The 24,214-nt window shown below is 32.3% G+C and overlaps 4 protein-coding genes across 4 annotated transcripts; 2 read left to right on the forward strand and 2 right to left on the reverse strand.

Annotated features, from left to right (window-relative positions):
- Positions 1 to 155: 155 nt before the first annotated feature.
- Positions 156 to 6,765, forward strand: LOC106693063 (uncharacterized). Its single transcript, XM_053740736.1, has 5 exons — positions 156 to 190; positions 379 to 435; positions 2,074 to 2,136; positions 3,573 to 4,227; positions 4,308 to 6,765. The coding sequence occupies exons 2-5, from the start codon at positions 401 to 403 to the stop codon at positions 6,642 to 6,644; spliced, it is 3,090 nt and encodes a 1,029-aa protein (XP_053596711.1). The 5' UTR covers positions 156 to 190; positions 379 to 400; the 3' UTR covers positions 6,645 to 6,765.
- Positions 6,766 to 6,801: 36 nt separating this feature from the next.
- LOC103569486 (dynein light chain Tctex-type) lies at positions 6,802 to 8,760 on the reverse strand. The gene is made up of 3 exons (XM_008546800.3): positions 8,344 to 8,760; positions 8,116 to 8,281; positions 6,802 to 7,269 (listed from the first exon to the last, which is right to left on the reverse strand). The coding sequence occupies exons 1-3, from the start codon at positions 8,362 to 8,364 to the stop codon at positions 7,121 to 7,123; spliced, it is 336 nt and encodes a 111-aa protein (XP_008545022.1). The 5' UTR covers positions 8,365 to 8,760; the 3' UTR covers positions 6,802 to 7,120.
- Positions 8,761 to 10,027: 1,267 nt separating this feature from the next.
- LOC103569483 (uncharacterized) lies at positions 10,028 to 10,674 on the reverse strand. Its single transcript, XM_008546799.1, has 2 exons — positions 10,604 to 10,674; positions 10,028 to 10,463 (listed from the first exon to the last, which is right to left on the reverse strand). The coding sequence occupies exons 1-2, from the start codon at positions 10,616 to 10,618 to the stop codon at positions 10,158 to 10,160; spliced, it is 321 nt and encodes a 106-aa protein (XP_008545021.1). The 5' UTR covers positions 10,619 to 10,674; the 3' UTR covers positions 10,028 to 10,157.
- Positions 10,675 to 13,839: 3,165 nt separating this feature from the next.
- On the forward strand, positions 13,840 to 19,957 carry LOC103569482 (serine/threonine-protein kinase meng-po). Its single transcript, XM_008546798.3, has 2 exons — positions 13,840 to 14,122; positions 16,917 to 19,957. Exon 2 carries the CDS (start codon positions 16,917 to 16,919, stop codon positions 18,090 to 18,092), a length of 1,176 nt encoding a protein of 391 aa, XP_008545020.1. The 5' UTR covers positions 13,840 to 14,122; the 3' UTR covers positions 18,093 to 19,957.
- The last annotated feature ends 4,257 nt before the right edge of the window (positions 19,958 to 24,214 follow it).

Consider the following 24,214-nt stretch of genomic DNA (forward strand, 5'->3'; position numbering starts at 1 on the left):
TCCCGGGCTTACATTATTTTGGACAACAAAATAAAATGGGTTCTAATGTAAAATTTGTTAATAGATGGCGAAAGGTAGAGCCGGAAGAGAGAAAGTAAAAGATAATTGCCTGGGTACCCTACAACTGTACCAACCCAGTACCTAGAGTAATTCATAAATTGGTGGGGGTCAATAGTATTGTTGACAATGAGTAAGTAGTCAGTGCAGCTCGGCTGACGTAGTTCGCCGCAAATTTTACTTTTCAGTTTCTGTTGAGAGTCCACGTGACACGCTTGTACGAATTATCTAACATTCGTAATTTTTTTTGTTTATTTTTTTTTTCGGTCTAAGTTTTATTTATTTATTTAATTAACTGATTAATTAATTATTAACAATCAGTTGTTTCAGTGTGGAATCAGTTATGGGAATGACTGGTGTATTCAAATGGTTTAGACGGTAAGAATTTATAAAATTATTTTTAAATAAATTAATTTTAAAATTGGAGTCAGTGGAATTAGAAAAATTTTTATAAAATAAAATATCCAGTGGATTTTATATTAATTGGATAGTGTAGTTTATAAATAATATATATATATATATATATATATATATATAAATGTATGGATGAATAAATAAATGAATGAATTCAAGTACGGAGTGAAAAATAACAAAATCTACCTGAAAGTTGAAACAAATTAAAAGTAAAGGAAGTTATGGGTATTAAACGGTAAAAGTGAATGTCATGGTCGATGGCTAACAATTGTTACTTAGAGTCTAATTTTTGGATATTTACGGTTCGTAGAATTATGATATCTCAAATGTGAATAAATGCTAAGACTCACTTTCCTAAATAAAATATTATTTTACCTCAGCACTACGCACTTGCTTTAAAGTAATACCTTTTTCACTATTTTAAATAATCCACTCTTACAATTTTAATCCCTCATTACTTCAACCTATAGGATCCATTTACCTGCCAAGGTGGGAATTTCCCAGCAACCCTAGTAAAACTTAAACCTATTATAGTGTTGCTCTAAACTGAAGTCCTCAAGTACATATTAGCAACTTAGCTGACGAGCCGATCCCCAAAACAATAAAAAGGTTACCATTTAAAAAACAGATTGTAAATCATTTTGATCAATGACGCATGCTGTTTGGACATTATCGCAATAATAATAATAATTACAAACATAAACTGACAGTACCTATACTGTACTCTTCCTAACTATTGAAAAAGTTTAAATTTTATTATACAACAAACATTTACAAACACATCCGTTCTTGTAAAATTACACAATTAATGTCAGGAAGTGAGTTTTCAATAGACAGGATGATGAAATGAATTCACCGATCCTCTGTAATGCCTACATATCTATATATATTTACTCAATCGAACAATTGTTAATTCACTAGCTAAAATTCCTGTTGCCAATTTTTATGCTAAACATTTACGAAACTACATGTTATGTACTTTTGATAATTTATTAAAACATGCAATTAATAATGATAGTGATTGTGAAAGCAGCAGACACCTGACACCCTAATAATTTATTATTTTCAAACCAACAATTCAAATTAACAAAAAAAACTCATCCATGAAAAAAAAAACTCTAAAAAGTTTCGCGTAGGAATTTACTCGAATATATATATATATATATATATATATATATATATATATATATATATATATATATATATTCGTAAAAATAATAAATTCCATAAATATTCTATATAGAAAAATTTTTACTACGAATCCGAAACGGAAAATTTGAATTTTTTTCGCGATCTTGTAATTTTAAATCATATATTTTTATATAAATATTTTTATGATATTCAAAACTATATTTCAGACTCTAATATTCATTATTATAGATTATGATACATTTATTACCACATAAATTTTAAAAATAATATCAGAAACTGGAGCTTTTGACCAAACAGTAATTTTTTGAATTTAGTTTTGCGTTCGCGGACTTTTTGTTAATTTTTAAAAATAAGTAACAATTAATTTACAAAAACCAAGTAATTGTCTGCTATTTTCAAGATCATAAATATTTAAATATTTAATAAACACAATTTTTTTGCTTACCTTAGAGACATGATTCAAAGAGACACAAGCCGCCAAAGTTTGCCGCCAAATTTAACTGGTCTCAATAAGTACGTATCACTAATTATTTTATATATTTTTATGACAGTGAAATCAGCAGACATTTTTTTTAAATCCATAGGAAGGAGATGACTCAATTATTTCGTGTCTTTTTTCATATAAATTTTTCTAATCATACGTAATGAGTTTTTTTTTTTTTTAAAAGTGTCGATGTCTGCTGTTTTCATTGTCAGTTTTTTTTTTATCACAAATTAAAAAAAAATAACCACTCACTAACACAATTCACTGATAAAATAATTAACTCACAAATCACCGGAAATTTATTTTAAAAATAAATATCACACCCATTTAATTTAAATTTAAATTACACTATTCATTTATTGTTAAACACTACCGCGAAAAAAAATTACGACACAATTAAACAATCACTTTCAATTATTTATTTTTAATTAAACAAAAACTAAAAATCCATTGTCATCATTTATAATTCACAGTTTCAGATTTCTAATGATACTGAAGTTAGTCGACGTCTACTAGTTTTCGAATTTTTTTAAAAATGATAAACTTAAGAAAAAAAAAATATTAAAAAATTTTCACCTGCCTGCTAACTTCAGGATTATGAAGTCAGCCGATGTCTAATAATTTTCGAATTTTTTTTTGAAACAATAATTAAAAAAAAAAATTACAACTCTAATTTTTATTTTATTTCCTATATGCGCATATTTTTATTTTTTATTTTTTTTAGTACTCAATTTGGCAAAAAAATTCGAAAAATTTTGATTGTCTTTCAACTTCAGGACCAAAATTTTCAATTTTACTTTAAATAAATTATTTCAATCAATTTATTTTATTCCCCACTAATTATTTATAAAGAATAAATACACACAATTATTAATTACCCTCTAAAACACTTCAATTAATCTCGAAAAATCTTTAATTAACGCGAGATGATTACTGACGCCGCCATTGTGGTAAAACTCTTTGGCGGGAGGTCCAAAAAATTTGAAATTGCGCCATCTGTCTTCTATGGCACAACACTTGCCAATTAAATTAACCATTGTCCTGTCAATGTAAATATCCATTATTATAATTACTTTTAATTTAATTTATTAATTAAAAATTAATTATGGATGATTCAATTGACGATTTAATAAATTCAATCGACACGTCATCAGATTATAAATCATCCTCCTCATCTCTGTCTTCTTTGCTGTCATATTCTTCATATGAAAGTGATTGTTATTGTGGCAACCGATTGAGAAAAAAAAGTTCACGTGGTCGGACTGTCATAATTACGACATCAATTCGTGTAAAAAATAAACCAAGTCAGAGGTAAAAATAAATTTACTTTGAATTTTTTATAATTTCCAAGCCTTAAAATATTTTTATTTATCACCAAGTGTCATCAATAAATTTTGTTGGTTAATTTCATTGTTATTTAAATATGATGAAGATAATGTTGACATTCATTTATTTTTTTCAACAGCGATGCCTACCGCACAGCATTCCAAGCGTTTCTGGACCGTCGACGTGACCCATCAGACCCAGGGTTCATTATCAATAGCCCAGAGAAAGCGCGTACAGAGAGCCCATCAATACTGTGGAAAAAAAACTACGAGAACACGGCGAAGAACAATGAGGAGAGCGAGTCTACAGACTTGATGACTATTTGTGAGATACCATACGCGTCTCCATCGGAGATAATCGAAATCGGATGGCTTGCTGGTACCGAGGACCACTCCATCGAGATGATGTACGCAGAGTGGCAAAGTATTAAAGTATCATTGCGCAGACATCTCAGCAACGAGTGCAAAAATGCTGTCAAGGCTGACATTAAAATCCTGAGCGCGATCCGGCATCCGAATCTCGTCCTGTTAATGGGAACGACACACTGCGGCAGCCATGATATTGCTGCAATTTGTGAACCTATTGACTGCACACTCTATCATTATATTCACGAGCAGTGCAACCCGATTTCAATACAGGGTATCGCTAAAAACGCTGGGCAACTCACCTCGGCATTGAAGTATGTCCACATGCGAGGGTACATTCATACTGCCATTAGTTCACACTCTATATTCTTGACGTCCAATGGAGTTATGAAAATCGGGGCCTGGGAACTGGCTATTGATATTAATAAAGTAAGTAAAGTCTATTTATTTAATGGCTAATGATTTTATCAATGAATATTTAATGAATTTATTTTATGAATTAATTACAGATGTCTGTTGACGTACGCAAGTACGAAGATCGGTTGAGGTCGGAGATCTTTAGATGGCAAGCACCGGAACTGTTTAGCCATCAAAGAGCGACGACGGCGACTGACGTTTACGGACTTACGCTGGTGATGTGGGAAATGTCTACGATGAGCGTGCCCTGGGCGGACTTGAATAAAGAAGAGCTTGAGCATCAATATATTGATTTGAAACGAGGCATAATGACGGGTAATTACAACTTTCCGCCTCTGCTAAAGAATTTACTGGAAACTGGATTGGTACTGGATGCTAACAAAAGGACACTGGACATGATGAAGATGAGCCGGTTCTTGCTCAGACTCGAGATGCAGTACGAAGATAAGAAACCTCTTTATGTTGATCAATCTTTTGTCAATAACCGCGATACTCTTAATGAGTTCAGTTATTTGTCCGAGACCTCGATGATTACCAGCAACACTTCGCCGTTTGTTTTGCAATCTGTGTCTGTTTCTTCTGCTAATGTCCCTCAAGTTATGAGCAATAAAACACCTGACCAACAAAAAACAACAGTCGAGCAAAAAAATCCAGTAATAGTTAGAGAAAAAACTACCGCGATGCAACGGAGGACTCCAATAGTTCAACAGAGAGCTGCGTTGATAAAACAAAAAACTCCATTAGTCCATAAAAAAAATTCAGCTTCAATCCAACAAAAAACTCCGCGTCTAAAAAATTCCCTCGCGTTACAAAGAACGCCGGCATCGAGAAAAAAAATAGAATCGCGAAAATTATTTTCAGATGAGAACAAAAATTTGCTGAACCAATCCTTCGACAGCTCGAGTCTCAAGAGTATTGACTTGCTTGACACAAAAAACTCTGAGATTTACACCCGCGAATTCCGGCAAACTCCGGTGGTGCAGCGCAGGCCGAATTTTATTTCAAATGTGAACGAATCGATACCCGAGGAGGCGGGAGGAGATCCTCGACTTGACATAAAAAAAATAAAAGAGATACTGGCGAATCGCAGGAACACGTTCTTCACAACCGACATCACCCAGATGCAGAACAACCCCTTCCAGAGATACGAGTCCACGAAGAGTAAAATAATAAACCAAGTAGCTAGCAGAGACTACGAGCCGCACAAACCGGCGAGCCACAAGACCAGCATCGCACCCAAGTTGAATTCCTCTGTTGAACAATCCAAGACTAAATTAACCCCCAGGAAAGGATCCAGTCCCAGGCCGCCTTACTCCTACGTCCCACCTCCGATAAGAAGCGCCGTGATACAGCCGCAGGTTTTGAACTCGAGCTCTCAGAGCTTCTTCGAGTCATCGCTCTGGAGAAAAGAAAAATCTCAGTACACATCCAGCGGACAGTTTGAAGACTCTCTGGAGTACCGAAATAAAACCTCCTCGTCTTCGAGCAACAAGACCTTCGTCATCAACAACTCGCCCGGCCTCAGTAGCAACGGGAACGGCAAATTTACCGCACAGAAATTCGTAAATGATCAAGCACTTAATGAAATTCCCCGCAGCAGTTCACTGCAAGCTCTCAAGGACACTCTGGAACGCGTTACCGATCTGGTGAAGGCTTCCGCTAACGCAAATAATTCGTCCTCCCAGTCGCTGACGTCACCTGGAAGCAAAGGGTTTGAAAACTATGGCGAGGCTCACGATACTCTGCGCACTCCAGAGTCTATTTTTGAGGAGCTCTACAAGTTGAACGACAACGTCGACGAAGAAATTCGTCCGATAGAGAGATCCGAGAGTGCCGGGACCTTCACGATGGAGTTGAAAAAATTCTACGACGGCACTGAGAATAATTGTCCTGCAGATCAACAGTTACGGAGTAAAGAACGGACTTCGCCTACTTTGGTCGAGGTACAGACGGCTCTGCAGTGCGGAATTCCTATTCGCAGTTGTAATGAATACTCGGGAGTAATAAGACACGAGATAGTAAACATCAACGGGCTAAAGAGCAATGACTCCAGTAGTAGTTTTGCTGAAAAACCGCCAGTGTATCGTGAAAAAAATAATTTTGAGTTGTTTGGTGATCATCTGAAGCATAAAAAAAATGAGTACACCTCGTACTCAGAAATATCTTTGTCACGCAGACGGTCATTACCGCCTAGTTTGTGCGAGTTGACAATTAATAGTAATAGCAATAGCAAAAATGAGTCACCGCTAACTAAAGTAACGAGTAAAAAAACAAATGACCTCACTGATGAAACTGTTGAAGACATTTACATTGACGACGAGTTCAACGAAAATAATTTGGCACCAAATATGATTCTCTCGGACAGAAACTCGACCACTGACAGCCATGACATTTATCCTCATTTAGCAGACCAGTCTGAACTCATATAATTTATACAAACTTATTATTTTATAATTTATTGACTTAATTTTAAATAATTGATTACGTTTTTTTTTTAATTTTATAAGCCACCATTGGAATAATAAAATAAATTCTTACATTTATAAACAATTATAAGTATAAAAAAATAATTAAATTAAATAAACATTTATGATTACAGCTCGCAGCTTAATTAATATTTCATATATAAATATAACTGATAATTAATTTAATTAGTAAATGATTAGTTATTTTTATAAGCGGTAATAGAAAGATTTTAATTGATAAGAGGTGCTGAGACATGACGATAATTTTAAATTAAATTTGTGCAGTTTTACAATAAAATTTTATATAAAATGGAAAATTAATCTAAGGAGTTAATTTATGTCAATAAATTTAGCAGCAAGTAATAATGCTGGCTAACAATTTAAGATAAAAGACTGAGGATGTTCATTTTAAAGTTAAGGGAATAAAATTTATGGATACTCTAGATTGCGAGACCGAAAACGGACACTATGCAGTACATGGTTTTATTTTCCCATCTGACTGTGCAACTGCCATCGGTTGTGTTGTCCCAAAAACATGAACTCGCGGTATGTAATCCGGCTCCATTTTTTTGCATTATTGTACACGTCACTGAAAATATAAATGATATTTTATTTTATTGATTAAAAAATTAATTAATAAAAAAATTAATAACTAATAAAATTATTATTTTTATTATGCGATTTTTTTTTACCAAAACAACTTTTAATTACGAGTCTGAATGTATAAGACAAATTTAAAATTTTAAATATATGGGGTAAATTGAAAAAAAAAAAAAAAATACACTTATTTAATTTATCTGATATCTGCTATGTTCACACTAATCTTTTAATTAGCAATGAAAAAAATTTTAATTAATTTTTTTTACAGATAAATTTAACTAAAGATTAGCAAAAATAAAAATGACACTTTTATAAAAATTGAAACTGATAAGTAAATTTATGGTAAATATGTCATATTTTTGGGGATAGACGTCTGATAAATTTGATGTTAATTACGTGAAATTAAAAAATATGGGCATAAAAATTTAAGTTTGAATTTAAAAAATTTATTTCTATCGAAATTTACTTTCTCTATTAAAAATGAATAAACTGTCGAATGACTGCTGCTTTCACAATCATGCAATATAAAATATATATATTGATTGCACCCGAATATAAATTTGCATATTTATTTATACTAACATCATAGTGCGATTAGATTTTAAAAGAATGAGCACAATGTACTCGAAAAATAAATTATTTTATTAATGCTAAACCCGGAAGTTGGTGGTCTAAATATATCAAAATATATGAGTCAGTGTAAAAAATTTTGCAAACCCCAACTTTGGGGCTCAGGTCATCATTGAAAACTATCGTCAATTAGAGGCACGGATATTAATCCAGGAATTGAAAAAAAAATATGAATTGATGACAGAAGATATGAAAATAAAATTACCAATATATTTGTAGGGTTTTTGTAATTTAGTGAGACTTCCTAGACAACTTTCCACGACGTGAGAGGTCCACTGAGCGACTTTGTTCTGTTGATAGGCATCACCGCCTATGGATACTTCGATAGCTTCTTTTATTATTTTACTGACATCATCGACGACAAATTGTGGCTGCAATAAACAAGTAAAATTTAACTGATAGCTCATAATTTGATATTTAATTATTTACTAACCTCTTCTTGCATGTCCTCCATTCTTGTTATCCCGGAGAAGTCTCAGTAATTTTTAAATGTCAATGTTGGTTTAATAAATTTCGTTGATTCAAATCCTTATTTTCATATATAATAAATGTTACGTATCATCGATGGACGATTTGAACAAAATTTAAATCCTTTGAAAATCGTCAGCACAATTGCAAAAATCTGCGTGAACCTGCCCTGACTTATCGCTAATTTTTAGTATGAAATATTTAAAAATCAACTCGATAAAATAATCATGAGTTTTTTATTTACAATCTAGTCTTTTGTTTTGAGAAACTTTAAAATAATATTTGATATTTATAAATAATCGTTAATTAGGATAAAAAAATGTTAGACTTATGACAAATGTCAGTCAATTGGTTAGGAAGGATGGAGCAAGTTAAAAATATATCCATGAGAGGTTTTCTTGCTACCGAACGAGGGCAGCACTAACGCTCACGACTTCTTTGACCTCAATGATTTATGATAAATTGCTAACAAAGTTAAAATAGGCATTTTGATGTTCACCAGAGGTTAAATTGCCACGAGAGCTAGTTTTCTGACGGTCGATGTTACTTTGCTGTGAATCATTAAGTTTCAATTTTGAAATTTCGCGCCAAGTTGGCGCTACTGCGCGTCACTGTATTCGGCGTTTAAATTTTTGCTAGAGTGGGGGCGATCGATTAATCGCAAAGTCGATAGGTTCGTATCAACTGACGGTTCGATAGCGGCAGTCAGTATCATCGAAAATGGCAGCAGTAGTCCAGATCCTTCTTCACGTTTGAATTGAAACACAGTATTACAATGGTGTCGTGTAATTATCCATTAAATTTGTAGCTCATAGTTATTGTTTAATTAAATTGTGCAGTGTTTGTAAAATTCAAATTATGCAAAGTATCTGTGGTGTCGTTAAGTGTTGAGTGTTCAGTGGTAATGTAAAGTGTTGCTGATGGCTGATGCTGATGGCTTCCAAGTTCCTGATCAAAATCATCTGGCATCGTCTGGTGGGAAATAGCAGTTAAGTGACGTTTTTTAGCTGCAATACACTTGGAGCAATTTAATTCAAATCTCCAAGTGTATTAGGACACCCTTCTGCATATTATTTCTCCACCAAGGTTTGTTCAAACACTCAAGTTTTTTTTTTTAATATTTTAAATATTTTTCTATCATATGCCGCCATTTTATTTTAAAGTACAAATTTTAATTTGTCTCCCCACATCTGCCAATATGAAAAATTTTTGGCTTCTTATATAGGTTTTCATATTCTTTTCCACTTACTTACAGCCTAAGGAACAAAAAACGTTAATATTGTAGTTGTCTATCTCCAACAGGGACAAAAATACAGACTCCTTGATACGGGCCGTTTCGGAACGTGGACATGTTTGACGGTTCTAGTCACCGAAGGTAGCCCCACGAATATACACTCGGACATCATCTTGAAGTAGTCAGAATATCTTCCCAGAAGATCTAACGGTCAAGATTTATTAGAAATTCGATTTCTGAAAACTGGACCGAAACCAATAACCATTTTTTTTTTTTTTTAAATTTTTAATTTTCTCAGCGGGAAGTTTAAAAATTTTGGATTCTTGTTTAGGATTTCGTAGTTTTTTTTTTTTTCTTACACCTTAAGGAAAAAATAACGTTGCTATTGCAGTGATGTATCTCCAACAGAGCGAAAAATTTTTAATTTTTCTTTATTTTTTGTTTATTGGATACATTTATAATTAATTTATTCGCTGACATTACATTCTACAAAATAGTATTCATACATAAATTTTTCAAGACGTAAATTAACATCTCATTGTTGGTTACTGTTGGCGGTAAGAAGGGTACCCAATTTGTCGTATCACAGCTTCCGGTATAGCTTTTTCGGCAAGATTTTCCGTGCCTGGCAGATACTGCGGATAAACTTGTATTTTCTCAGCAGTATTATTAGCTCCCGGTACTTCTATTCGCGTTGATAATTCACGTTCTGAATCCGACATTTTGTCAGTAATAATCCCAACATCCGATACTGCAGATTCTCCAGCCTCGTCGGCGTTTACCGTTGGCTTTGAGTACAAAACCGTCGGAGAACATGTCGCTCCGTAGATACAGAGACAGAGTATCACGAACTGAAAAATTAAAAAATTTCAGACACTTTAATTATTCACAACTCTGACAATCATCAGAAATTATACAGTCTTCAAATTTAAATGTAATCACAACTATTAGAATAAAGACGAAATATAATTGAAACAATAAAAATACTCACATTAAACATCTTCATTCGTAGCTCGCACTCGACTAAACACCAGGGTCTTGACCGAGCCTCTGTTTTATATAGGTTCTGAAGACACTGTTCAACGAATGCACGACACCGGTTCGACAACCAGATTCTCTATTTTTTATTTCAATTTATTTTTTCTTCGTGTTACCTGGCCACTTGTCGCCTCGAGCAGAATCCCAACACAGCATTTATTATCATCATTATTTATGAATTTTTAACACTCAAACAGGATTCTTAACTAATCCATTTACGTCCCTCAAGTACTTTATCGCGAATCGTGAGCAAGTCATCGTACAAACGTTTTCTTTATTTTTGTAACTTATCTCTCTTATCGTCATGATTACTACAGGTAATAAAAAATTTTAAATATTTGAAATTCCAAAATTTTAACTCGCTCAAAATAAGTTCCCGAGGTGAGAGAAAATTTTTTTCTAAGAAATGTTTTTTAATCTTGAGAAAATTTTTGAAGCGAAGCTTCTTCACGGGCGTTGGGAATGGGCCCTCGGAATTTTGTCCTCTTAAGACTATGGCCATTTTTATCGACAATACTCCATAACTCTGCCATATACATATTCTAAAAATGAGAATAAAGTTGATTCAAAAACGACCAAAAAGCTAAAAGTTATCAATAATTCAAGTGACACTACTCGACCTATCGGAGAAATATAATTTTATCATGCTATATTTGAAAACTTGTTAAATTCAACTGCATGAGCACATCTATTTGCAGTATCAAAAGACAAGTCAATCAAACTTGCGAAGACTTAAAACAAAACCATGAAAAATTAAATTCCCGCTAAATATAATTCCGGTATCTTCTGATGAATTAAAATGACGGAATATACATGCGACCATTTAACTATCGCTAGCGGTATCCAAAAATAAAATTCACCAAGAAACAACAATCGAGACATGATGATTTGAATAATAAATTTATCTATTATTTTTGTTAAAAACAGTTAATATTTAAATATGTCTGTGGTATTTTGGTCTGCCATAAAATATTTTATCATTAAACTTGATGATTAATTTATCAGGATTGATCGGACAAATTTGTAAAATATAATTGTTATTAGTAAACGATATTAAATAAAAAAAGATTAATAATATCAATAATAAATAAATAAAAAGAAATGAGGGTAAAACAAACAGGAAAAATGGGGCAAATTTCCGTTGCCATCGCAAAAACATCTATCACTCGCCCACAACTTTCTAAACGTGTAACATACGTTTCAGATATTAAAGATATTTTATATTTATCATTTTGGTTTGAGACCGAGCATTAATCATCAAATAATAGGACTGTAAATCAAAATAAAAAACTAACAATTAAACAGAATAAATAAATCATACGAATGGAGTTAAATTAAAGTAAAAAATAAAGAAATTTAACAGCTGGAAAAAAAATTTTATAAAAGTCAGCTCGACCACCGATCGCGTTCGCTGAAACATGTGCTCTGCCTATTTCCAGAGAACTAAATCGTGGTACTTGGGATTTAGCCGTGTACAAGCAACCATGATAATATATTTAAGTGTCCATTAATATCTAGATACTCGGTGACTATTCAACTGACATTTAATCCCTTTTATTTACATCCTACATTTATTTCACGCGAAATTTTTTTTTCTGAATTATTTTTGTAAAAAATCAGCTATTATTACACAGACTAGGAAATCCCGTGATTTAATGAAAGCACGAAATAGCTCTGACTATAATAGTTACACAATAAATGTTTATCTACGGATAAATTTATGAGCTCGTCAACCTATTGACCCAAAATATTCCCAACGTGAATTTTATTATACGCTAATGAAAAGACACGAAAATAATAAAATTAGTTTTGCCTTTTTTCTGGCTTCTGTCAACACACTTTTTATATAGAACGTGGACGGGACTTTATATTTACATGTGACACGACCAGAGAGCAACTTTGATTGTCCGATGTATTGATTACCAGACGTCTTATTGTTCAGCCACGTGTTCATCACGGACCATCAAGTTATATAAAATATATATGTAGATATAATACATGAGCTTGCATTACAGTTCGTTTGACAGTCAGCTTTAACCACCTGCGGTATATTCCATTCTATTCTTTATTTTCCAAGAGTCCACGTGCAAGCCCATACCTCACCCTTATTTTTTCTATTATTATTATTCCTGTTAGTTGTATTTAACTGGAACATGAATCACTGTCTAGAAATTCTATGTACCTACATTTATTTTTATACTTCAATTATAAAACTTTTTTATACTCAGAAAACTTTTTTTTTTCTATATCTGTTTTTAAATATTTATATCAATTAAATCAATAAATAATAATAATATTACTGTGAAAATATTAGAGGAGTAATTGCGCTGATAAATTTTTATTTATTACCCTTAGAGTAAAATTTACCCCGAGGAAGTTTATTAATTAAATGAAATAATTAACTTATGATTTTTCATTTTTATTAAATATCAAATTTATTTCAACATTCAAATTTTTTAATCAGAGTTGATAATAATTCAAATTCAAATTTTCTCCAATGACAAAAAATTCGTTACTTGGAGTAACTTTTTTTTTACACAAAAAAAAAAAAAAAAAAAAAAAAAAAATTATTTTTTGGCGCGAAAAATTTTTACTTGTTTCAAAAAATTTTTTACATTAAGAATTAAAAACAAAAATTTTCCTTGCGCCAAAAAATTATTTTTTTGTGTAAACTCCAAACTCTGTGTGACGGAGTAAATTCGATTAAAAAATGAACCCTAGATTTTTTACAATACAATTAACAATAAAATGTATAAGAATAAATTAGATTTTGTGAAAAAATAATAAATAACGATCCCTTGAGTTTCTTATCGTTGCGTAAAAAAAATAATGACGTTATAAATTGTTAAGCTGTGAACAAAGCTTTCCCTTGATGACGTACCTATCTACGTCACCGATAATCGTGAGAGTTTAAGGGCGCCGGGCGTCGATAATTCACGACAAAAACATAATTAACAGACCGGAAAATTTCCCCCGACTGACCACAAGGGTTAAAGTGCTACCCCTGAACAAACAACCCCCGTAGTCATTTAATTGTTTCTTCACCACATAATAAATCATACAAGGTACGTACGTACGTAGACTTACTCCTCTCATTTGTCTATAATCATTCCACGTCTGCGCGGCCCCGCGGGTCTATAAAAGCAACGCCGGGTGTTATACCCACTCCAGACGCGAGATATACGCGTATCGCTGAAAATGTAACCAAGCTAAGGAAAATATATCACGTAATTCGCCACTTTACGTTCTCAATAAATTTTTACATCGTCAGTTGAGTTTTTAATTCATTTCCAAGTGATTATTTAGCAGTAACATGTTATTGTTATTACAAGTGATTAAAAAACCCGCGATTATTTTTGTTTAAATAAAAAAAAAAATTTCTTAGTCGTAATTTTATAAATAATTGTTGACGAACTTTAAGTTTTCTATAATTAATAACGTGGATCTCCAGTAAATCTCACGGGATTAAACGGTAAGTTAATAATTTATTTTATGTATTTTATAATTATAAATTTAAACGGATATTGTTTATTTAACCATTTATTTAACGAACCGGTTTTTATTGACACCTTACGTACGTCATTACGTATATGTATATGTAAATATATAAATGCTGGTAATTTATTAAATAATTTACATATTATTGGACGTAACTACACGTGCGTGTAGTCAAAAACGTGTGTAGCGTTTTTGAAACAGATTAAAATAGACCCTTACGGATTAATTTTACAACTCGAAATAAAATATGATGGCAGAGAATTGTTTGAGATCATACATAAGAGCATGTGACCTCGTGTACTCAGACGTTGCTGATATTATTATTATTATTATTATTTATTTTACAACATTTTATTAAATGTTATTATTATATTTCGGATAAGGAAGCTACGAAAATAAAGTCAAGGCTAGATTTATCAAATCGATGCATGAGTATGCATATATATTTATGTATTAATAAATTTTAAAACTTTTAAGTTAAATCAATAAAACTGGATAATGTCCTGATCCAGTGACCCACTAATAGAACAATAACATCTTAAATCTCACAAGTCGAAACTAGTGTAATATATATTTGAATAAAACAATAAAAATGTCAAAGCGTGAAAAATAAATAACAAAGTTTATGGTACACTGTCAAAAATTTCGGTGTAAAACTGGACCCGGAGAACTTTATACAGCCGTGTCGTGAAATAATGGTGTAAAATTTGGTGTAATCTCCTTTTTTTACACCTTTCCGTCTTACTCAGTATATTTTTGTTTAATGATCAACAATTGATCATTAAATGTTTTTAATTACTTAATTTTAATCCTTAATTAATAAGTATATTAATGGCGCAATATTTAAACATTTGAATTTAATTTTTTAACGGAAAATTAAGATGGCCTGTATAGATTTACACGTTCGGTGGTGTAAAAATTTTAAATTCACACCGTCTAAATTTAACACCGAATTTAGGGTAATTTTTACATTTGCAATCCATGTTTTGTAATAATTATTATTATTTATGGAGTCCTTGCTATTGATTTTGTCGGGATCTTTTGAATTTGAGATTACGTTGCCAAGAATACTATTAGTCTATTACTGTATAATGTCAATAAGGTTTCTTGATTAACCCATCAAGTGTAAGTGTATGCGAACCATGTCGTCGTTGTCTTCTTTTAGCGAGGAATATTTAAAAAGAGAGCAAAAGATAGCGAGATTGAGGGGTGTGCAAGTGTGGGATGAAAAATAAAATATACGAAAAAGCACGTTTGGAAAATTTCCAATCAACTCGTGTGTTGACCACTTGCCAACTTAATATCGATTCTTATTCGTGTTATATTTGTTTAAGTAAATACTTAAAATTTTATTGCCGTTTAAATTTAGTGTATTGTCAATGTATCATATTTATGGTTATTGCTTTTGGTAATTTTGACAAATTTCACATCAACTAAAATTTTCAATGGCCGTAATTTAAATAAACCAGACGCAAGGACTTTTTCAAAGGAAATTTAATTGTCTGGTTTTTTTGCCTGATTGAAAAATAGATAAAAATCAATTATTTAAAAGGTTCAATTGCTTGTTAAATTAGTTTTTTTTTTTTTTTTTTTTTAATCAGGCTGAGAGTTTAAATGGCTATATATTTTTAACTATTGATTTTACTTTATTTTTATAATAATAAAATTTGTCAAGGATTAAATTCCCTTTTAAATGAATACCCACAATATTTTTTTTTATTTTTAATTATTATTAAAATGCAACAAAAAAAAATTCTTGAAAAATAATTATGAACACGGAAAATTCTAATTTCTCAGTAATTAATATGTATAAGATATTTTTTTTTTTTAATTACACCCAGATGGTAGCGAAAAAAAAAGTTTACTCTTAATTGAATTCGCCCACGTGAAATAGGAAAGCGTAAGCCCACCACGGCTTTTACTCCATTTGCGAAAAGTACCAAAGTATATATATATATATATATATATTTAGCACACAATCCATGAAATTCAATTTGTAGAATGTTGTATATCGGAGATGCATTACAAAGATAGGCGAGTTGATTTGAAAGCCCTCTTATACAAAACTTTAAGAAATAACCAACAGAGTAAAGTGTCGGAAGAGCTGTATGTTGTGTGACGAGTATACATTTCACTGGGTTCTTTACACAAGCATCACGTCGTTCACTAACGTGTGATGTTGTATTTATTCTCCAGGAAAACTATTTTTGTCTTGATACCCTCTCTCCCGGTACATAATATAAAAGCGCCTGCAACACACCAGACACCGCGGCATTATTCGCGTTACGTCTCAGTGCCACCGCTTACGTACACATTTTATTATTATTATTATTATTAATTTATTATCAATAAAAAAGTATTGCTTCAATAATTGTCAGTAATTAATAAAGCAAGTGGCAATTATTGAAAAGTATAAATTTATAGCTTGAGTACTTTTTCTTCCCTCAATAATCTGAATTGACGATTGTCAACAATGCGCAAACAAAGAACCAGTGACGTAACATAAATTGACGTAAATCGATTGTTATCTTCAGTGCGTTCGTAAATAAATATATACAAGGGGGATGTGATAGATATTGTATGTAAGGGGATAAAGGGAAATGGGCTTCGAGCTTTAGCTCAAAGTAATTTTACCTTTAAGGTCAAAGGATGACGCGCAATATTGTTTTATTTAAATAAAAAAATTTTTTTTTTATTTGTATAAGAGTAGTAGTAGTAGTAATAGTAGTAAATTAGCACAAAGTTTATTTATATTTTTAATTTTACAGATGAAGCTGCACGAAAAAGAGTCAAGTATTCACCGGGTACAGGAAGTGGTACTAGAGGAAATAGATCTTCTGAAAGAGTACAATGTAGAAAAGACCCTAGGCGAGGGTAGTTTTGCCAAAGTTTTACTGGCGACACACCGCAAAACTCAAACAAGGGTCGTCCTGAAAGCCGTGCACCAGGAATTGACAACAGAAAAAGATTTTTACCGGGAGTTTCACTACTCATACCACTTGAGCCCGCATCCGAATATCCTCAGCTCATACGCAGTGGCATTCAAGGCAGAGAAATGTTACATATTTGCCCAGGAGTACGCACCCTTTGGTGACCTGGCTGGCAACGTAAAGGCGGGAGGTTTGAACGAGGACGTTTGCAAGAAAATCGCCAGTCAATTGGCCTCGGCGCTTGACTTTTTGCACTCTAAGCAACTCGCCCATCGCGATGTGAAGCTGGAGAACGTTCTGGTGTTCGCTCAAGACATGTCGAAAATAAAACTGTGTGACTTCGGATGCATAAAACGCGAAGGGACCCTGGTCAACAAGATCCGGTGCACATGGGTGCCGTTTTTGCCTCCGGAAATCCACGAAGTAATTAAAAATGAGCGGTACACTTGCAAGCGCAGTGCCGATTGCTGGCAGTTCGGTATAGTTTTGTTCGTTTGTCTGACGGGTAACCCGCCGTGGCAAAGTGCTGACCCAATTCAAGACCCCGACTACTCGTCATTTCAGAGATGGCTCAAGCGCCGGACGACTAAAATTCCCGGGACATTCCGTAGATTTACTCCGCGTCTGCTGCGTTACTTCAGACGAGTCTTTGAACACAAGCCCGAGAAACGTGCAGTTGTTACGGAGATAAATAAATATCTAAAGGACACTTGGTGTGTAAGCAAATTAAGTCACAGTGCGACCTCAACCAGCGTTGAAGTAAGCGAGAACACGCAAATACCCAGACGAGGTGACAGCCTCCTCTACTTGGACACGATCGTCGACGAGAGATTGAATATCGACGAGAACAAAAATAAGCTGAGAAAATTATTGAATAGCTACGGATTAGAAACGGCCGTTGATCAGAAGGTCGTCACCAAGAGGATCTGGGAGTGGGTAATGCAGTGCGACTCAAATATCGAGGACATCCATCATCAGCACGTCAGCACTGCGTACGGTACTGAAGCCATGTGAGACATGGTAAAGTCCTCAAGCGAGCCCTGCTTAAATCCTTCTATTCGCGAGGTCAGACACTTGAGCTTCACTACTTTACATGTTCCCGTCGATGACAGAAGCTTGCACGCCGCTTCGCTGAGTTTTCAATACTCCCCGGTAATAAGTGAAAAGTAAAACAAACTTTTTTTTTTACCAAACAATTATAATTTATGTGCCAATTCTATAAACAATCACTTTACCTTATAAGTAATTTTTTTTTAATAATTTATATTTCGCAACGTAATGAGACAATCGTTGTACAGGGACGGACATTGTCGCGGACAATAAGTCATGTAATTTATTTTCTAAGTAAATTAATACACTAGTAACTCTAGTTTTATTTTATTTAAGGCCTAAGGGAAGTCAAGTCCAAGTGGCTTTTATATTTATATATTTTTATTTCTTCCGAAAGATGATAAATTTTAAGTAAAAAAAAATATATATAAATAAATAGGACTAGTCATAGCTCAACGAGGACCATGCAGAGTAGTTTGGAAACAGTGTAGGTTTATATTTAAATAAATCTAATTAATATTTATAATAATAATATTAAATATGTGTATAGTTGATTGCACGTTAGAACGAACGCGTTACCACGCAAATATATTCTTGTAGAAATTTATGTAGATTGTACGATACGCTATATATATATATGTGGAGCATAAGCTTTTAAGATGGGATATAATTTATTTTTTTTTTTATTAATAAACGTTTAGATGAGTGTAAATAAATTGTTGATAAGATAATATATAAGACGATGGAAAAGCAGGAAAATGGTAACGACAGTAATGAAAAAAAAAAAAATAAATAAAAAGTGTATACGTTGAAACTGAACGTCTTGAATTGACGTGTGATATAAATTCACACAACAGCCAAATAAATATGAATTTAAAAGACTGATTCAATTTGTAGCGAAGGTAAATTTAAATTTATCCTTCCATAGAAAATAAATAAAACAATCGATTCGAAGCACTTTACGAGTAATTGTTTAAAAATACGTTATTTATTTATTAAACGACAGCGATAGTTCGAATGCTGGGAATTTATAATAAAAATTCAGTGATACTTGTGTTGTATCGATTTGACACATGGGGTCCAAAAATAAACTCACGAATTTGTAATTCATAATAAAAAATAAATAAAATTTTTTATTGGTCAATAAAATGTGTGAGAGCCAAATTAGAGCGTTCAGTATCAACGATTTATCTTTATGTTTAATTAATGTCGCCTTGCAGGTATCCTACACAAGGGCGTATGTGACACCGGAAACCATAAGGGCGTATAAAATTTTTTTTTACCAAAAGATGAATTTTTTCATTCAAAATTAAAAAAAAACTAATTTTTATTTTGAATTTTTTTCATACGCCCTTACAGTTCCCGAGATAGGGTGGGATGAAAAAAAATTTCTACACCCTTATGCCTTTGCAATGGCATCTCATGCTCCTGGGACCTGCAACGCGAAATAAATAAATGAATAATTTATTTATATGAATTTAAAAAAGGTCATAGTATTATTTGTGCATCAGTGTGTGTATAAAGATAAAAACCAAGTAGACGATAAATAGAAATGACAAAGTAGTGAAAGTACCTTGTAAGAAAAAGGTACAAAAGTGATAGTTAAATAAAGTATATAAATGTTTATATATGTTGTGATTATGTACTAATTATAAAATAGGAAACAAAATTGTTTGATTGACTATTGTTAAGAATAAATGATTAATGATGATGATGATGATGATGATGACGAGCTAAATGTCTGCGTGAAAAAAAAAACGTTTTTACATTTATACGTTTATTGAAACGATCTCAAATGACACTTTATTTTTTAAGGTACGCAGACAGAGTTAAATTTACTGTAGAAATAATTTATGTTAATTATTGTAAGTATATTAATAATAGAACAAAATATATATATAAATATGTATGTCATGACGTTTTGTATATATTTAATTAAATAATGTTGGTAATAAAAAAAAAGATCTTTTAATTAAGACACCCGAAATCCTAAAGTCAGTGATAAATAATCCGGAGCCAGAGAGTCGGGGTAGGAGCAAACCTCAGAGAGCGAGCAGCGATCGATCGATCGACTCGTAAGTGAGTTACAGATGAATAACAATTTTAATTGAGTTTACTGAAGGTCGCCAGGTGTGCAATCACGCATCCGGGGGTTTATCCGATCAATTGATAAGACAATGATTTTTTAAGAGCTTTAAGAGCCACGCGAGCGAATCACCCTCACTCTCGAATGACCGGGGATGACTTCTAGAGGAGGCGTTTCCATGACTACGGAGCCTAGATACCCGGGGCTAGAATCCCGACCTCACCCATCATTTCCCACTTTGTTCGTTCGTGAATTATGCTTCCTGTATCCACAAATAAAACGACTATCTTACTTTTACTAACATCTCTATTTATTCGCACTATAATTAATTAGTTATTAAGAAGACGGGAATATGTTTTTTACTTGGGACTTTAACGAGCCGATGCTAATAAGTTCAAAGGTTAATTAAGCCTTGCGAACTCTTCAGTGTGACCTTTTACTTCTGGTACTCGAGTTTATTTACGAATTCAACTTTCCAAGTTCAATTACACTCAGAACATTTTTAATCTCAGTCAAAAACAAATTATTTTATTTTTAATACGCTAATGAGGAAACTTATTTAATGTCAAAGGTTCAGAAATTTTATAATTTATATTTTTACACATTTTTGGATCAATTTTTTCTGATTAGAATTTTTTTTTTTAAGAAAATTTTTTATTGCAAACTTTATTGGTTTGAAGGTGAATAATTTTTGAACTACACTACTGGAAAAAATTAAAAGAACGAAAAAAAATTCCAAATTTTTGGGTGATTTTCAACAGACCGTAACTTCGAGAAAAATGGTCATAGAAAGAAGAAAAAAAAAAGAAAATCGTAGCTTGGAGTGTCTACATTAGGATTAGAACTTTAAAAATTTTAAGCGACAGCAATTTTTTAATAATCTTAGAAAAACCAGCGACAAAAATATTTAAAAATTTTTTTTAATTTTTTTTTTTGGTCTACGGGCGTGGAAAATTTTTTTTTCGCTTAACCACTGAAAGGATCGAATACCTTCATTATTTAGCGTTAATTTCATTTTCATTAATTTTCATGTTCTAGCGTGATTTTAGAAGCCTTGTCAAAGTTTCCAGAGAAAATACAGACTCAATACAGACTCAGTACAGACTTGGTGTTTGATATAGAAAAAAATCATCATTTTCATTAATTTTCATGTTTTAGCGTGATTTTAGAGGCCTTGTCAAAGTTTCCAGAGAAAATACAGACTCAATACAGACTCAGTACAGACTTGGTGCTTGATAAAAAAAAAATTTTTTTTTTTAAATTTCAAAATACAAACGGATCCTTTCTTGTTAAAAATGAAATTAAAGCTAAATAATGAAGGTATCTGATCCTCAGAGTCGTTAAGCGAAAAAAAAAATTTCCCACCCCCGTAGACCAAAAAAAAAAAAAGTAAAAAAATTTGAAAATATTTTTGTTGCTGGTTTTTCTAAAATTACTTAAAAACCGCTGACGCAAAAAATCTTCAAAGTTTTTATCAAAAAAGTAGACACTCGGAGCTACAATTTACTTTTTTTTCCTTCCTTGTACGACCATTTTTTTCGTAGTTACGGTCTGTTGAAAATCACCCAAAAATTTTGAATTTTCTATTGATCCTTCAATCTTTTCCTGTAGTGTATAAAAAAAAAAAAATTATTAAAGCTTCTGCTTTGGATTTCACCTTCAAAAAGTCATTTTTTTTTATTAGAAATTATCATATTGATTTGTCGGAGAAAATAATCAGAAGTTACTTAGCATATAAATTGTCGAATTAAAAATAATGAACGGCAATAAAACTTATCAAGTAAAATCAATATTTAATTTATATATTTCCATAAAAAAAAATTAATCACGACAGATAATTTTTCGTCTCACTGCATCAAGAAATAAAATTTAATTGATTAAAATAATTTTTTGAAGCCGCTTATTCTCGTTCATAAATTAATCCGGCAAGTAAAAATAATTGATGATTACCGATATAAAAATATTTAAAAATCCAGAAATAAATTTCTCGTTAAATTTTTTTTTAAAAATAAAAATCGAGAGATTTAGGTTGTAGTAAATTTTGAGTAAAAAAATAATTCCGCGTATTTACTCTTTAAGAAGTAGCTGATGTCATCTAATTGAATACACGACGACAAGCGAACCGACGAGAAGAGAAAACTGATGGAAGAAAATAAAATATATATATTCCAGGAAGATAGTTAAATATATAATCCTCGGATACGCGGTTTTGAATACCGCGGACTGAGGATGCGAGCATCATCTTATCTTAGAGCTTGGCATCCTAAACACGCCTACACTGATGATCATACAACAGTACATCCCACAGCAGTACAGGAATCTCTTGAGCATTATAGTGCATTTGCCTTTGTGTTCTGTTGATCAATCCCGGCATTATTATGATACTCAACCTCCGGTAACCAACAATGCGCATCTCAAATTTTTTATCGTGTTTACACGATAACTACATAAATCTCTTTCACTTAACTCTTCAAAATATTTATAACAATTATTTCGGGATTTAAATATCTGACAAAACATAACAAAATTATCCAGCTGCAGGTGGTCAACGCCCAGGACAATGCCTCTATAAAATTTTTATTTTATATTTACTATATATATCGTCATTCTCATCCTCATTATCCTAAGACCAACAAATACTTGAAAACCTCATGTGAATATCACTCGGAATTACTTTACGACAGACCGAAATACACAAGACGTATTATATATTAAGTATATATTTAAATATCCATTTGCTGATATTATTACAAAAATACAAGGCCGTTAAAAATGAAAGCAACGTAGGCAGCAGTTATTGTAAGATTAATTATTATTACTACTACTTGAATTACTACAACTTATACTACTGTTTAACAGAAATCTATTTTAGAAAATTATATTTGGGATTATTATTTCTATAATCAAACCCGCTTGCTATTATTAGCGCTGCTATTTTGACCCGTCAAACACTGTAGCCTGTGTTTAATCCCGCAAATTTAATCCCATACACTGAATTATTTTATTGTCTTTTTTTTTTTTCCGTTTTAGTCATATCAATAAAATAAAATTTAAAATTTTACTCCCACTACTACCGTCGACGTATTCTTCGACGCATTTGAATGACTTGCATGGAAAAATCCGCCTATTATCGAGCACTGATCCCATACAATATATATAGTTTTTTTTACGGCATCAAATAATAATAACAATAATAATAAAAGTGGTGAATGATACTCAGAATAAGAAGAGGAAGAAGAAGAAGCAGAAGAAGAAGGAGAAGAAGATGAAGAAGTATTTTGAGACGAATTTCAGCACCTACGGAGGGTAGTAACTGGTACTTAGCTTTTGGTATTCGTACGTCACGGGGGATGATAACAATTATGATCGATCTACGAACGCGGTGAGGTCCAACGGCCCGCCATCTATTTCAGTAACATAAAGTACTATTTATAAATCATCATACGGACAATGTTCCACTTCTATCAGTCTACGACCCGGCATCTTGCATCGGTTGCGGCAATATTTAACCACCCGACGTGATGCAGTCGTGTATTTCTGTTGGTGGCCGGTCTCGTTTTACGACGTTGCTTTATTTTACTGACGTCAAAGATCTGCGGAGACGCACTGTACCCACCCAGGATCCACCAGTTACTTTATCTATACATATATATAATATCTACGAGCATTCGGTGACAGAATTCGATTTTCAAAGGCCGTTCACACTCACGCGAACTCACTCCTCGTGTGCTTCTTTTATGTCCGAGTTCAAAATCCTCAAACATAAGATGCTTCATCATCCTCATTATATTTATATATATATTTCCGCAGATCTATATATCAACGATATATGATAACAGATGCTACGTGCAATTTCACTGACATTTATTGTATTGTCTATGTCTGCACGTACATAATATCACTCCAATATATATATCTATATATATTTATCCTGATTTATAACTTTTCTTACGTATTTATTATTTAATAAAATATATCAAACTTGATAATTTTATTTATC

The sequence above is a fragment of the Microplitis demolitor genome, chromosome 7 (assembly GCF_026212275.2).
Source record: "Microplitis demolitor isolate Queensland-Clemson2020A chromosome 7, iyMicDemo2.1a, whole genome shotgun sequence".
Classification (NCBI taxonomy): Eukaryota; Metazoa; Arthropoda; class Insecta; order Hymenoptera; family Braconidae; genus Microplitis; species Microplitis demolitor.

What these genes read in the sequence shown, in the direction of transcription:
- LOC103569486 (XM_008546800.3), bottom strand. Translation starts at nt 8,364, where the DNA reads ATGGAGGACATGCAAGAAGAG. An exon ending in TGGAGGACATGCAAGAAGAG is followed by an intron (nt 8,282 to 8,343) that starts GTTAGTAAATAA and finishes TGTTTATTGCAG; the next exon opens with CCACAATTTGTCGTCGATGA. An exon ending in AAAACCCTACAAATATATTG is followed by an intron (nt 7,270 to 8,115) that starts GTAATTTTATTT and finishes TTATATTTTCAG; the next exon opens with TGACGTGTACAATAATGCAA.
- LOC106693063 (XM_053740736.1), top strand. Translation starts at nt 401, where the DNA reads ATGGGAATGACTGGTGTATTCAAATGGTTTAGACG. An exon ending in GTATTCAAATGGTTTAGACG is followed by an intron (nt 436 to 2,073) that starts GTAAGAATTTAT and finishes TGCTTACCTTAG; the next exon opens with AGACATGATTCAAAGAGACA. An exon ending in AATTTAACTGGTCTCAATAA is followed by an intron (nt 2,137 to 3,572) that starts GTACGTATCACT and finishes TTTTTTCAACAG; the next exon opens with CGATGCCTACCGCACAGCAT.
- LOC103569482 (XM_008546798.3), top strand. Translation starts at nt 16,917, where the DNA reads ATGAAGCTGCACGAAAAAGAGTCAAGTATTCACCGGGTACAGGAAGTG.